The sequence below is a fragment of the Cricetulus griseus genome, chromosome 7 (genome assembly GCF_003668045.3).
Source record: "Cricetulus griseus strain 17A/GY chromosome 7, alternate assembly CriGri-PICRH-1.0, whole genome shotgun sequence".
Taxonomy (NCBI): Eukaryota; Metazoa; Chordata; class Mammalia; order Rodentia; family Cricetidae; genus Cricetulus; species Cricetulus griseus.
In genome coordinates this window covers 130,717,237-130,733,442 of record NC_048600.1, presented here as the reverse complement: position 1 = coordinate 130,733,442, position 16,206 = coordinate 130,717,237, and the positions used below count along the sequence as shown (strand labels likewise).

General features: G+C 51.5%; 1 protein-coding gene across 2 annotated transcripts in view; it reads left to right on the top strand.

Moving 5' to 3' along the window:
* Window positions 1–4,219, top strand: part of Cyth1 (cytohesin 1) — an 84,164-nt gene extending 79,945 nt beyond the window's left edge. For both annotated transcript variants that reach the window (XM_027425524.2, XM_027425523.2), the window contains exons 12-13: window positions 283–437; window positions 2,327–4,219. In XM_027425524.2, the coding sequence (XP_027281325.1) occupies window positions 283–437; window positions 2,327–2,405 (234 nt within the window). In that variant the 3' untranslated portion in view covers window positions 2,406–4,219. The remainder of the gene's footprint in view (window positions 1–282; window positions 438–2,326) is intronic.
* Window positions 4,220–16,206: the final 11,987 nt, after the last annotated feature.

Sequence of the window (16,206 nt, the reverse complement as noted above, 5' to 3'; positions counted from 1 at the left end):
GATCCGCCTGCCTCTGCCTCCCGAGTGCTGGGATTAAAGGCGTGCGCCACCACCGCCCGGCCCACACTTGGCTTTTTAAATGCAGGGTCAAACGCAGGTCCCGGTGCTTCTGTGGCAAGCACTTTATCAACTGACACAGGTCCCCTGGCCTCGTTTTCTGAAGGTGCCCCCTGCCATGCATTTCTTGAGAGTAAGAACACAGGATCTTTGGGGTTATAAATAACATTTTCCTTGGTCAGCAGCATCCTGAAGTCTGACTGTGCTTTCTCATGGTCTTCCCAGAACTGCTTTGAGCTTTATATCCCTGACAACAAAGACCAGGTGATTAAGGCCTGTAAGACAGAGGCTGATGGGCGAGTGGTGGAAGGAAACCACACTGTGTACCGCATCTCTGCCCCCACCCCTGAGGAGAAGGAGGAGTGGATCAAGTGCATCAAGTAGGTGGCTCCCACGCATGGGAGATCTGGTCGCAACTTCGTGTTGCAACTTCCTCTCCTCTGCGCTTGTGTTCTTCCAGCTCTCAAAGTCTTCAGGGAGGCCTCCCAGCAGACCGTGGGATTTCTGCCTGTTAGAGCATTAGTAGGCCATGTCTCCAGCCTAGATACAAAGAGAATTCAAAGACCTAGAGTGGGGACAAGGGCCACCTACCTCCATTGTGTGTGTGTGTGTGTGTGTGTGTGTGTGTGTGTGTGTGTGTGTGTGTGTGTAGTAAATGGAGGCCTCCTTTACTTTATTGTACTTTTTCTGTCCAGTAGACCGTTCCCCCAGTTACAGATATGGAAACGAGGGCCCATAGGTTATGAGAGTGGTGATCAGGTCATAAAGCAGAGCCCCAGCCCTTCACCATGTGAGTGAGAGCACAGATGGCCTGAGTGGGGGGAGCGACCCCAAGTCCCCCCATCAATTATAGTCCCACAGTGTGAGGTTACTATGGGGACAGGACCACCCAGTGTGGCGTGTGACTGGAAATGGGCTTTGCAGAGCTCGCTGAAGATGGTGACTGTGCGCTGGGGCGGGGGATAAGTACATGAGCAAAGATGGTCGTCTGTCAGTGTTGTTCACATGAACAATGAACTCACATGAAACCCAGGAAGAGGGCCACTGAACAGCAGTCTGACTTCCCCACCCCCTCGGCAATTATTCCTTCCAATAATGCATCCGTACTCATAGTCCTGGGGACTTTGAGCATCAGGAGTTGCGAGGGTGTTTTCCTTGGGAAGCTTTCCTTGTTATCTGGGCCCTGGTGACCTGTATGGAGGGGTGAGATGAGAGAGCGTGGGGGGGTTATGTGCTTCCGGATGTAGAAGGTCAAGACACGCTCTCTCAGTAGCTGCCCTTCCTAGGGATTCCCAGCAGCCTAAACAAACTCTCGGTGCCTTGCACGTGTCCCTCTCAACACTGGGTTCCACAGAGTCCAGGCTGCAAGCAGACTCTCAGTAGTCCAGAGATGTCCACTGTCTGCTACATGCCTGACAGGTGTGGAGAGGCACGGTTTGCAGCACCAAGAACTAACAGGGCAAGGTCTCACTCAGTACCAGGGATGAAGAGGGAGTTAAACATAACCCATGACTGAGGCTCATCTGATGGCAGCCCAGGTCTTGGCACCATTTCCCAGCATATTTTATCTGGGTGTCACGGGCACTGCTGTACAAGGGCGAGCAGCCAAAGTAGAATCGCCTACACCCTGGAATGAAAGACCTCTGCCTAGCCATATCCCTTTGAGTGCTGGGTCCTTGTGGTGGTGAGGCCCAGCTAGCCCACCAGTGCTGTGGCAGGGAGCGTGCTGGGATGTGTGTGCCATTGATGCCGGGTCACTGGTGATCACCAGAACTAAGCAGAGTCACACAGACTCTGCTTCCCTAGGAGGCCCCGCACACCCTCCCTCACTGCTCTGGACAGGCAGCACAGCTGGTCCCTTTTTACTGGACCCCCCAGCAGCAGCTCTCATTGGCATGGGGCTGTTGCACAGAAACCCCCGGAAAGTCCCCTGCAGCCCATGCCAGCCTCTTGAGTGCCATTAGTGGAGTAACTTATGGCATCTACAACATGGCACTCAGGGCTACAGAGGACAGTCACTTGGTTGAGAAAACCAAATCCCCAGGCTTGGAACTTAGCTAATGAATGTACAATGATTCTACTCTCAAACATTAAGTGATGTTAGCTTAAAACAGGCAGAAGCCTTTAGGGTAACTTTGCTACATGTCCTTGTAAAGTGTGTCACCGTAAGCGACCACTTGGACAGAGTGAGGGTGGGCGTTCCTGGTGACAGCTGGCAGCCCAGGTCGGTCTGCCCCTCATGTCTCTTCTCTCCCCTTCTGTTCTCCAGAGCTGCCATCAGCAGAGACCCCTTCTACGAGATGCTTGCAGCGCGGAAAAAGAAGGTCTCCTCCACAAAGAGACACTGAGGGCGTGCCAGGGCACAGCCAGCCCATGAAGCTGTGGCCCTTTCTCCAGCCTCCCCTGGAGGGGTGCTGAGGAGAGCAGAGGGCTCTCCTGCCCGTTCCTGCCACTCCTAGAGACTCGCTTCAGCTTTTGCAGTTTTCTGAGTGGGAGAAGGGTGGACGGCGAGGGCTGGGGCTGGAGACTGCTGCTGCTCACGGGCTCTGGAGCCGCTCTCGGCATGGGCACCGCTGCTCTCAGCCGAGCTGTGCTGCACTCAGGCCTCAGCTCAGCAGGGCCGGTGGCACCGCAGAGAGCTCTCTTTACCTCACAGTGTTCCTGGCCAAGGGCCATCAGCTGTGCTCCACAAACGCCTGTGAGGATGTACTCTTACGTCTAAGGAGAAGGGGGGAAAGGAAAGAAGCCACGCACTATAAAGATTTATTTTTGTTTTTGTAAAGCAAAAGTGAACGTAGCACTGTCCCTACCCTGCTGTGCCCTGCTTGGGAAGCTTCCCCTTAGAAAGGGGTTCTGGGGCTGCGGGCACCTCAGGAGCTGCTGCCTCATGACCTGTGTGGGCAAGAGGGGCAAAAGCCAGGCTGCTGGCAGGGCCCAGCAGACACAGGGAGGCCTCCAGGGCCCCAGCAGGGCAGCAGGCAGGCAGTGTGGGCAGCTCCCGCCCAGTGCCTATGGGATGGGGTGAAGGTGGACAGCTCCATGCCTGGCCCTCGGCACCCAGGCCCACTGCGCTTTAAAGTGGAAAGTCCACGTTTTCCTAATAACCAAAACTGTGAGGAGGTCACCCCATGGTGCCAGGTGGCCGACTGTTTCATAGCTGGTCTTTCTTTCTCCTCCCCAAGAACTCCACTCCTCGTTCTAGAGGAAGGAGTAGGTTTTACCTGATCCCCTTGGGGCTTCAGCCTTTTCTGCCTCAAAAGTATCCCCAACTGGACTGTTCTGGTGCACTCTGTGGTAGCCTCCAGGAGCAGGGCCTTGCTCAGCAGGGTGCAGTGCAGTCAAGCCAGGGTGAGGTGAGGTGGCCTTTGTGTCCCCTTGCCCTCTATGGCATGGCATGCCACAGCACACGTGTGGGTTGGCCCTGGCCTCCTAACTCGGTGTGAAGGGAGCCATGAAGCGCAGCTTCTCCTGCCGTTCTCTCAGGGACTCTCAAGGGCAGCTCCTGCTCCTTGGCCAGGGCCACTGTGCCAGTCCAGGCAGAGCAGGTGGCAGGTGGTGTCTTGGCACACTCCTCCATGTGGCCAAGGCCTGGGTGGCAGAATGGTGCCTCCAGGCAGGTGGAGGAGCCATGGGCTCCCACTGGGCTGCGTGAGCTCAGCTCCTCCCATCTCAGAAGGAGGTCAGCACCTCTGGAAATAGCTTTGCAGAGAAGGGTGAGTGGGGGGCAGAACTCTGGCCTCCTTCCTGTGGATCCAGCCTCAAGTGGCCTCAGGTGCTGGAGTGTGTGAAGGTGACAGTGATGGAAGAGGGCCCAGGCTGCAACCCTGAGCCTCCTGGTAGAGAACCAGGCAGTGCTGGCCCAGGGTGTGGGGCGTCCCCTCCACACACCAGTTCTCACAGGTGTGTCCTGGGCAGACCAGCACCTGGCTCAGAATCAGTCTATTTATCAGAGGTGTAAATAATCATTACATAGTTTTCACCTTTTAGATTATTTTGTATTTGTTTAAAAAAAGATTTGTCAAAATACAAAGAAATGACTGAAAGTTGTTGACAGGGTTTTTTAAAAATATTATTATTATTCCAGTTGTTTTTTTGTTTGTTTTTGCCTTGTAAACTAGCTCCAAGGAACTGCAGCAAATAAACTCCAAATCTGCCCAAACCACTTTCATCGTCTGCTTGGCCGTGGGAGATACCTCTTGTCAAGCCTGGGGTTGGGGGGCCTGGTGCGCCTGTAGGATGGGTGTGGTCCACCCTGACTATGGTTATGATTAGAAGCACAGAAGCTGGGTAGGGATGGCATAACAAGGGGAGAACGGGCTTAACCTTTGCCCCCTCTTTTTGGGGGAAGAAACTCGACTTCAAGGCAGAGCATAAGTGTCCACATTAGCCACCTGCAGTATGGCATTGCATGTCCCTGTCACCAGGAAGTAAAAGGCTGCAAGTTCATGATCAGGGTGTCAGAAGTTCGGGTCTCTCTTTGCTTGCTTCCTTTCTCCCTCCCTCCCTCCCTCCCTCCTTCCTTTTGTTTTTTGAGATGGCATGTAGCTCAGGCTGGCCTTCAATTCCTTGTACAGCTGAAGGTGACCCTGAATTTCTGATCTTCCTGCGTCCACCTCTCTCGTGCTGGAATTACAGGTATGTACCATGCCCAGTGTGTAAAATGCTGGGGGTTTCCCCAAAGCTCCATCAACTGAACTGCATCCCAAGCACAGTGTCCCTGCTGGGGCTGTTCCTGCCCGTGCTGTTTCTTGTCTCTCAGGTCAAAGGTGGTGCGCACTTGGCACCAGAACATGTGTCCTGAGAGACAAGAAGCAGCACGGGCAGGAACAGCCCCAGCAGGGACACTGTTCTCGTCTCCCTTAATCCAGGTCTCTGCATCTAATTTCTTGACGTTTGATGACATTTACCTATCTCATCTTGGTTTTTTTTTTTTTTTTTTTTTTTTTTTTTTTTTTTTTTTTTTACACATTTTATCAAAACGAATCTGCTGATGTGTGTGGCTCTTGCTGTTTACATGGCTGTGTCCTGTTCATAAGCTTGTTTGTAAGTCAGCACTATGCATAGAACCCCCGTCTCTGTGAGCTCCTCAGCCTGGGGCTCTGTCCCTTCATTTCTTCACTTTTAACTCTCTCAGCCCCATTAAATGGGCTGGTTCTTCTGCTTCATTCTGTGTGACTCCAAGCCCTTGAGAGCTGAGTTGCAGCATTTTCTGCTTCCTGGTTGGTCAAAATTTTTCTATTCCAAGCTCTTGTCTCCTTAAAGTAGTTGCATTAGAGTTGTTCTGCTCCCCACAGAACCCATGCATTCATTCATTCATTCATTCATTCATTCATTCAACAAACACTGCCTGTGGTCTACTAGACCAGGAAGCCAAGTGTTATGTCCATGACTTGACTCCAAAAGGCTGTTGACCGCTGAGGCCCCGGGAGCAGAAACAGAGCAATAGGACAGCACAGCCACTGTGCTGCAGGTAGGGCAGCTGGGTTGGGCAAGCATGCTTGGCGCTCCTGACTCATCTCTTCCTGGGAATATGACCCTGAGCATGACAGCCGAACTCAGTATTGGAGGTTCTCTGGGCCCAGTAGAAGGTGAATGCAAAAAGTTTTCTCACTGGGGCCCAGCTTTCTCTGGAACTAACCAGTGTTAGAAAATGCCCAGGGGAAGGCCAGGCTTGGGTCTATTTGTCTGTCCCATGCATGGTTCTGGACCTTCTGGTTAGAGTCTGTCTTGGTGAACAAGCAGTACCAGTCCTTGGGAAATGAAGTTGGTCATCCCAGCATCCATGGCTTAGCAGTCAGGCAAGCTCAGGCCAAGAGCAATCTCAGGCTGGAGCAGGGATGGGGGTAAAGGGGGGACAGACATCAAGGGAGCACTGGCCCCCTGTCTCCATCCCAGGTTGTTTCATAACTCTGGAATGTGACACAAGTCTCTCAGGTGTGCATATGTGAACTTAGCACAGTGCCAGTCATGGGTACGTCATTGTTTATTCTGTAGTTCTCTGCATCCCTGACATGTGCGTGTCTGAGTGTGTGTGCTCATACCAAAGCTTTTGTTTGGTTTGGGTTTAATATTGTTTTTGTTATTTTGAGAGGCTCACTGTGTAGCCCTCACAGCCTGGGACTCCCTATGCAAACCAGGCTGCCCTCAGACTTGAGTAGAACAGCCCCTGACTTTGACTCCCCAGTGCTGGGACAACAAGCCCGTGCTACCACACCCAGCCTCAGATCCTGTCTCATGGGCCTTTTGCTAATGAACAATCTCACTTCGAGGATCCAGAAGAGCACCGTCTCTGAGGTGAGTTGTCACTCGGAAGGAAGCCCATTGCTGAAGCACCTGAGCCTGTGGTCCATACCCAAGCCCTGCCTGGTCAGTGGCAGTTGGCTAAAGACTGAGGTACCCTAGTAACTAGACACATTCACCCCCGGAAGTAAGGACAGGGCACCTCCAGGCTTTCACATCCGTGAGTGGGAACATGGGTGACAGTGATGGAGGCAACGGTGTTGACAGAAAGCTATCCCAACACTGTAAGCAGACAGCCTTGGGTATAGAGTGAGAGAGGGAAAGGGTGACATGGGATGCCAGGTGGATGCCCTGTGGGAAGGCATCTGAGGAAAGAGACATTAGGAAGGACTAGGTGGTGACACACAGGGACCTGCAGGGCGTGGCTCTTCCCAAGGTCTTACGAGGGTATAACCATTGGCCATATTACCCCCTAGTGTGGCAGCTCCAGGACATAGATCACACATGCATGTAGAGGAGGGGCTGGGCCAAAGAGAAGGCCGGCCTCCATGAATGGGTTGATTTTACCACCTACCGGCCAGGGCAGTCCAGAGTGGGCAGGATCGGCATGACATGACTGGCCAAGTCCCTGGGACTTCTAATGACATAGTTGGGCATGGCATGGCTGCCTGCATGCCAAGCCCTTGATGTAAATCTGCCGATCCCCCGTCTTCCCCCAGACTGCAGCTGGGTCAAGGACATTCATGCTTTCATGGACTCGGGTGTATACACAGACTGTGGGAGTACACAGATCAGACTATGGTGTACACAGACTGTGGGTTACACAGACTGGGGTACACAGACTGTGGGGTACACAGACTGTGGGGTACACAGACTGTGGGGTACACAGACTGGGGTACACAGACTGGGGGTACACAGACTGTGGGGTACACAGACTGTGGGGTACACAGACTATGGGGTACACAGAATGCGGGGTACACAGAATGCGGGGTACACAGAATGCAGGGTACAGGCACACAATATTCTTCAGTTGGTGTGCTTCTCAAATCAGCTCTTGGGCTCTAGGGCTTTGCAGGGTGCCCAAGTCATTCATCTGCCTTTATTTGTTGCTTTTGTTTGTGTCAGGCTCTCAACCATTAGCCCAGGAACTCTTGCCTGGGACTCACTGTGTAGCCCAGGTTAGCCTCAAATACACAGTCGTCTTCCTGTTCCAGCTCTTCAAGTGCTGAAATTACAGCTTGAGCTCCCATGCCCAGCTTGAGCTGTTCATATTGTAGTGACATGGAGGGTGTGTTGAGGAGCATTTAGGAGTTGAGACACTTGCCTGTGCTGGTGAGGATTTAGATGAATGGACTGTGGGAGATGCAGAAACCAGACATCTCCCGACTAGTCAGAAGATAGTCTGTTGTCAAGTCCTAACAACAAACTCCGAAGAGGTGCTGAGACACAGCGAAAGGTAGGCAAAGAATCCAAGGTTAGCCCGTCGCAGGAAGCTCGGTCAGTGCAATCAGGAGCTGCGTCGCAACACTAAGTGCGCCAGTCCCTGCCATTGGCTCCTTCATGGAACCAGTGACTCAACACACTCTGATGCTGCCTCAGGTTGGTCTGAGGAAGGGGGCGTTGTGTCCTTCTCCTCTGTCAGATAGGGCACAATGCATAATTGTCTGAACAGCGCAAACTGTGAGACATGCTGTCTGTTGGCCTGGCCAACACATAGGTCCAGGAAGGAAGTATCTTCCAAATGAAGAAGGAAGGTTTAAAACATTGTTTTTATTTTATGTGTATTGGTGTTTTGCCTGTAAATATGTAAACCACATGTGCCTGGTGCCCATGGAGATCAGAAGAGGGTGTTAGATCCCCTGGAACTGGAGTCACAGATGGTTGTGAGCTGCTATGTGAGTGCTAGGAATTGAACCCAGGTTCTCTGCAAGAGCAGCCAGTGCTCTGAACTGCTGGTCATCTTCCCAGCCCCAGGACTTCATTTTAAAAATAGCCATGTGTGGCAATGTGCATGTGAACTGCGCATTACTGTACAATGAAACCGACCTAAGGTCAGAGACCTGGGATGACAGGAGGTGGCTGGAGGAGAGCCTGTCATCGTGCATGCAGAGGGAGCCCAGACAAGCCAAGGCATCCTTCTGTCTCCAACCACAAGAGAATGATGGGTACCTGGCTTGACTTTCACGCTGGAGAGAGGGATGAGATTAATGGGACCAGGCACTGGACGAGTGAGGACTGTGATTCTGAGAGCAGAAGAGCCTGGAGCTGATGGAGCCCAGCTCCCTGCAGGGGGGCATTTTTGTGCCCCTGTTTGGAAGGTGATACCTGAGAAGAGGGGTGTTCTGACAGGCTGAGATGGGAGCACTCTGGTGTCTTGGCCTATTAAATCTGGGTCACAGGGGAAAGGATATGGTCTGGAAGTCTGCAAGGATGCTTGCTGTAGGTCTTTGTTTGAGGTCTGAGCTATGAGGTATGCAGGGGTTAGCAGAGGCGTCTGGGGTCCCAGACAGCAAGTGTGATGCTGGAGGTGTAGACACACCAGAGAAAGCAGGCTGCCCAGCTGTCCAACTGTCTGTCAAGACCCAAGGGTGTGACATGCTTTACATCAGGTGTGTCCCCAGGTATCTCCTGTCTCAGGAGAACATCTTCCTAAGACCATGTTCAAACCCAAAGTAAAGCTCCCTAATAAAGAAGAGAGGAAACCCAATGAGATCACATCTTAGCTCCTCACACAAAAACAGCCCAGCCCAGAACGCCTCCATGTTGTCCACGCTGCCCAACACATCGGAAACAACTAGGCATGCACAGAGCTAGGACCATACAATTGAAAGACAAGAAAAACAGCAAACAAAAGCAGATCCCCATGGTAATCTAATGAGATCTGTTGTCACTCAGTACCCAATAAAGTCACTGAGGGAATCCAGTGGGGACAGCAAAGCCTTTTCAACAAGCAGCATGGGACCAAATACATGAGTAAGCTACATACTCCAAAATATTTCAAGATGGATTGTGACTTGATCTCCGACATAAAGCCAAGAAGCCTCTAAATGAAAACATGAGCGTGGAGCCAGCAAAGGTTCTTCAAGGTGGACTTGGAACCTACCCTCTGACGTGAGCAGGCATGGTGGCTCCGTTAGCCCCCTTCATGGCTCTGGAGCCTGGAACCTGCAGTGAAGAGGACAGCCACAGCACATATTTAATCTGGCTATACCACCTAATGCGGGCATTAAGTTCAAGCCACAGTGAGATACATACAGGAGAGCCTGGTACCCAGACAGGACAGGCCCCACCAGCTTTCTGGAAGCCAGTACAAAACAAGAAACAGAACAGGATAATGCTGCCGTCTGCCCCTTCCTCAGGTAAAGTTAGAACTCATTACGCGAGAGAGACTGAATTAATGCCCAGTCAAGACAGAACTCACTACCCGAGAAACACTGAATAGTGGACCGTGAGACCCGTTTTTATAAACCAGGAAGCTGAGGACAAGCAAGGGGAACCTAGAGCCCCCACTAGTACAGAGAGTAGACAGCCCTTGTGTTACAAGAATTGTCTGAGGAAACCTAATGTGTATTAATGAGACCCAAGGCGTTTTAGAACTGGACAAAACTCTTAAGACAGCTCAGTGCTTCCTGCTCACCTGAGGAATGAGCAGATGGAGGCCTTCCAGGCGAAGGCCCCTGTGCAGGACACCAGGTAGCCTGGTCCAGTGTTGGGAAGAGTGAACTTGCAAGTTGTTCTGCACTAAGCTGAGAGATGCTCGCCCGCCTGCTGAGGTCAGTGTTTTGTTTTGCTGGTTAAATTATGCAGACGTAAGTGGGATCATTTGTGGTTACATCCCTGACTTTAACAACAAATTATTCTAAACTAATGACTCATGTGTCTTCCTGCTATGGTAGATTTTGTTTTCCTTCCTCGCATCTCAAATTAGTGAGAGGCATCCTTTCCTTTGAAAGCAAGGGAGGCAGGGTGTCCTCCTGGGATGCTGGGGCCCTTTTTAACCCCTTGTGTGTTGGAGTCCTCCTGGGATGCTGTTGTCTTTTGTTTTTCCAACCCCCTTATGTTGGGGTCTTGCTGTGTAGCTAAGATGTCCTTGAACTCAAGCTTCCAAATGTTGGGACTATAAACATGTGTTGCCATGTCCTTCAATCTTTATTTTCAAGATGTGTGTGTGTCTGTGTGTCTGTGTGTTTGCCTGTGTGTGTGCCTGTGTGTGAGTGTGTGTGTGTGTGTGTGTGTGTGCCTGTGTGTGAGTGTGTCTGTGTGTGCCTTGTGTACCTGTGTGTGCTTGTGTGTGTGTGTGTGTGTGTGTGTGTGTCTGTGTGTTTGCCTGTGTGTGTGTGCTTGTATGTCTGCCTGTGTGTGTACCTGTGTGTGTGTTATGTGTGAGTCTGCCTGTATGTCTGCCTGTGTGTGTGTGTGTGTGCCTGTGTGTGTGTGCCTCTGTGTGTGTGTGCCTGTGTGACTGTGTGTGTGCCTGTGTATGTGTGCCTGTTTGTCTGCCTGTGTGTGTGTGTCTGTGTGTGCCTGTGTGTGTGTGCCTGTGTGTGTGCCTGTGTGTGTGCCTCTGTGTGTGCCTGTGTGTGTGTGTGTGTGTGTGTGTGTGTGTGTGTGTGTGTGTGTTGGGGGGTCTTTAGAATGCTTAGTTATTTAAGTTTTATGGATTACAGTTGTTCTTTGACAGTTTCACGCACACACAGCCCTTGCCCTCCCTCCCTGGTCCCTTGCCCTATGCTCTTTCTCTGTGCTTCTTTTTGTGACCTGTTGACTTTACCTAGGGTCATCTGTGACCACAGGTTTGGGACTGTCCATTCTGTGCACCTGAGTCTCCTGCCACCAAGCCATGCCCAGCACCCTATGTCCATTGGTTACGGCCTTTCCCTGGGATTCATCTCTAGGTTGTGTCATTGACTTCTGAGACTCCGTGGCAGCCTTCTTCTTAGTTGAACTTTCAGAAGTAGGACAGGGGAGCATTGGAGGGAAGAAGCCGGGCCTGGCTGGACTTTCCAGCAGCGGCTTCTTCACTTTCCCATTTGGTGGAGTCCTAGAGAGTCACCAGCTATTGTCTGTCTGTCTGTGTCCAGCGGGGCCTAGAGAGTCACCAGCTATTGTCTGTCTGTGTCCAGCGGGGCCTAGAGAGTCACCAGCTATTGTCTGTCTGTGTCCAGCGGGGCCTAGAGCATCACCAACTGTTGTCTGTGTCCAGCTTAAGACTTAGAGCACTTCCTACATATATACATAGCGAGTCTTGTGTTGGGTCTTGGGCTACAGAAGTGAGGTGCATCAAACATGAACTGTATGCCTGTAGTCAAACCCACAAGTTAGCAGAGCTGAGCCCAAGTCGGCCTTTTCAAAACCTCTCTGCCTGCCAGGAGGGAGACAGACTTGCATTCCTACAGACAGACATGGAGCTTTTCTCTGGGCCATTCTATGATTCAGGGTTAGCATTGGAGTTCCTAGGGTGCTGAACTCATGGTTACCAGAGATCGACCTGGGACAGTGGCTTCAAGCTTGTTGCCTCACACTGGTGACAATTAGAGATGGCAGGGGTCAGCCAAGAAGCATCAAGCTTTATTAAGGAGAATTATGTAACAGTGAGAAAATGGAGGCAAAGGGAGACATTAGGAAAATCGAGAGAGACTCCCAGGAGTGGGAGGGGTTCCTGTGGGATGAAAAGTCGTTGAACTTCCTCATCTGGGTTTTTTATAGAGCTATGGCCATCACTGGTTAGGAGACAAGTTAGTTCTCAGAGCCAATGGAGGACCCTCACGCTCTATGTATGTCCCCTGACCTGACTGGAGAAGTGATCTTGCTTTGTTCATGCAATGTTCACAAAGCCCCACTGTATCCATCTCTGACTAGCTTTGTTAGCTGTCACAGTTGGCCATCCGTTATATGTTAGTCACTTGATGGGAACAGCTGTTCTCCAACCTTGCAGTTGTCTTAAGTGCTGAGCCCTTTGTTCTCACAGCCACCATGAAGTATCATCTGTAGTCACCCTCAGTTACTCCTTGCCTATGGGATGCTCTGGTGTCTCCCTGAAACAGATGGAGGCATTCTCAGAATCTGTATTCTCTCAGTCTATATAATTGGCTGTGCTAGAAGCAAGGACACATGGCAGGACAACAGTGTCCTGTGCATGTTGCTCTGGGGCTTCAGTGCCCTGCCAACCTGGGACCACTGGCTCACAACCTCGGCCTTCTTCTTGTCAGCCTGTTAGTCTCCTGTCAAGCTCTCCTCTCATCCCTGGTGTTCCTGGCCTCACCATTGTCACCCCGAGGTTCCCTTTGACCCTAAAGCCCATTCCCATTGGAGCACATGTCAGCCTCCCGGAGTTTTCACTGTGGGCCCATCCCCCTACCATCTACAGAGTGCTTGCTCCCACTCAGCACCAGTTGGGGTCTCCTGGACTACAGAGTGGTCCATTCTCGCTGTAACAGCTTCCCATATATCTTTGTCCATTCCTGCTACTGTAACAAAGAGACCCCTGTCTGGACGATCTGTGAATGACAGAAATGTTTTGCTCACAGTTCTGGAGTCCAGGGGGTCCAAGGTCAAGGCCACGTTGGGGCCACTGAGGACTGTGCCCTCTGTTCCTCTCCAACTCACTCATCTCTAGAGAGAGTTTGCTCCTCCTGACCACTCACGCCCCCCCCCCACTGTCACTACAGGGATTAAGTCCGAACAAATTTTGTAGAGATACCAACTCAGGCCATAGCAATGTGAGAAGCAGACCAAGACAGTCACCCGTGACATCAGACACACGGTGACATCAGACACTCATGGCATATGCACCTGGCCTATTTACAAAGTCACGACAGAGGGTTTATAGATACCAGGACCTGAGTCTAGACAGAGTGACCAGTTCAGAGGACAGACCAGCCACAGCTGGCTGGGTTCTCATGCTGCAGTCATGGGTCCTGGGAAGCTAAGGAAAGGAGGCTAAGTCTGCTGGGTCACCACACAGGGACACTTCACAGATCAGTTTCCACTCCAAATACATCTCAGCGACAGGTAGAATTCCAAGAAGAGTAGAAGTGTCATTTGGATGCTCCTTGAAGGAGAGAGAGAAAGAGGGACACATTTGAAGGGGTAAATTGTCCATATACAAGGAAAACTGAGTTTTATGCTTTTCTTAAAAAAGCCAGCTTTCCGCAGTCTTTCTTTTGCGATCTCACTTTGTGTTTGGCTGGTTGGTTGTGCTTCTTTGCATTCAGGGTAGACAGCGACTCTTAGCTATGATGGACAGCGAGTCTTTGCCATGGGTCCAAAATCAAGCTAGCTGAAGTACACAGAGGCAGGACTGGGGAGGCCACTCGAGGGCTAATGAGCTTGCTGCGGCAGCATGAGGACCTGGAGCTGGAGTTTCTTTCCAGCCTGGCCCCTCAGTCCCTCAGCCCCAAATAAGCACACAAAGACTTACATTAATTTATAAACTGTTGGCCGATGGCTAGGGCTTCTTACTGGCTAGCTCTCTCTTAATTATTAACCCACAACTACTAATCTCTCTATCTCTACATGGCCTTATCTTCCCAGACAATGCCTGGTGCCGCCTATCTGCCTGGTCCCTACATGGCGTCTCCCCCCAGCATTCTCCTCGTCGCCCAGCCCCGCCTATCTTCCTGCCTCTACTGGCCAATCAGTGTTTTATTCATCAACCAATAAGAGAAACATGAATACAGGAGAACATCCTCCATCAAGGACCTGAGTTTAGTTCCCCAGAACCCGCAGAAAGATAGACATCGGAGGGCAGGCCTGTAATCCCAGCATTGTCGTGGTGAGCAGGGAGGTAGAAACAGGAGAACTCTTGGAAGCCCATGAGCCAGCTAGCCTAGAGCTCAGGGCCGCAAGTAACAAAAATCCCACCTCAAAGGAGATGGGAGGAGAGGATCAACCCCCAGGATGCCCTCTGACCTTTACACAAGTACCATGGTGCACACACACCAGCACTTGCATGCTGAACACACACCACATACACAGAGAAGTTCATGGAACTTCTAAAGTTCATGGAACTGAAAGTTAGAATTAAGGAGAACTCTGTGTGCCCTACAGCCCTTCCCTTCCCTGCATGCCTAAACACCCGCTTCCTCTCAGCCAGCATCTGGTAAAGCCTACAGTGACCAGTCCTTGAGGTTCTGCATGTGTCTGTCCGTCCATCCCCTTCAGACTGCACTGAATGTGACCTGGGGCAGAGGGCCACTCATGGTGTTCTCAGTAGATTGCAGACCAAGGCATGTTTGTCTTCATTACTCCCGTCTCACACTCAGACGCACGTCTCAGGCCTGTGCATAATCACTGTTTAACTTGCCCGTGGCTGGGAGCTCTGTGGGGGCAAACACAAGTGAAGGGTGTTGTCAACTAGTCCCTACTGGTCTCCAAGTCAAATCTGGTAATCTTGTGTACTGTGTGGAATTCATCCTAACATGTAGTCCAGCAAAATCAAGTGTTAGGACTTAAAGTATACAGATGAGTAGCCTTCATCTGACTCCCCAGGCTGTTGGAACTGTGCTACTCATCATCTCAGACAATTCCCAGGCCCACACAGTGAAGGCAAGGGATTATAATCAGTTCACCAAATCCAAGCAAAATGATAAATATTTGTTTATTGGGGATGAACTTACACAGATAATAAGTGACTGTCACGGTGTTTCTGCTCCAAGGATGCAGACCTTGCCTCCCCGATGTTCCCCACAACCCAAGGGGTTTCCGTTCCCCGGTCCTCTACATAAACGGGCCATGTCATGTCTGTACCAGTAACCACGCCCAAAAAGCACGGCCATTGTTACAGCTTCACAGGCAAGATACCGCTACAACACGGAGTGCTCAGCACACTCACATCGGTGGACCCACCCCTGTTCTCCACATCCCAGAGTCAACGCTGGCTCCTCATCCCCCTCCAACCTCTGGTGACCTTAATCTATAAGGTCCCCGTGAACTGACCACTCCGGGGACCTCATAGATGGCAGCAGACGATATTTGGTTTTTGGGTCTGGCCCATTGCATTGCATTCAGCAGGCTTCCTCAAGGGTCATCTGCTTGAGTTTAGCATTGGTTTTTTGATGGATTTAATGTCAACAAAGAGTCACCAGAGGTACACAGTAGAGAGGACTCACTGTCACAGGCTGCCACCAAGCAGAAGCCAGGCCAGAGCCTGTATGGAAACCTTCAGTCTTTAGTGCTTCCAAGTTCTGGACTCAAGGCCACTGTAGGCCCCCCAACGCCTACATTTCCCAGGACCTGTGTCCAGCCCAGCCCAGCTCGTCCATGTCCCCCAAGGTGCTGCTCACCATGGCCTCCAGGGCTGTGACCTCCCCTTTGTCACACATCTGAAAAGCATGTCTCCTTCACTGCCAGCAGTCATTGCAGTCAGTCCCCCATGAGTCCCCCTGTGCCTGGGTATCTCCAGCTTCTATCACCCCTCTCTGACCGCAGTCGCCTCTTAGGGGAGCCTTCTCTTGGGACTACATTCTGCCTGTGGGATTATCCCGCCACCTTGTTTCCCACTGTAGAGACCATGAGAGGCCCTGCCCTCAGCACCTGGAGCCCCGCCCACCCTTCACAGCCTCAGCTTCAGCCAACCACGGGTGGATGTCATGACACACACACACACACACACACACACACACACAAAGCCTGTTTGCGTGCGCTGATGTCACCGCAGCCAGTATCGCGGTGTTCTGGGAGCGGTTCAAAGTCACCAGGAGGACATGCACAGGTGACAAGCAAGTACCACATCTTTATAAAGAAGGGACCTAAGTGGCTCCAGACTTTGGAGGACTTCCTGGAACCAGTGCCCCATGGCTTCTAAGGATACTCATGTGAGTTCGTTCACCTTTTTGCCACTCAAAATGGCCTTCTTCCTCCGCCAACAGTGATGTTCTGGTCCCTGTCTTAACCGTACCTTGGCCCTGA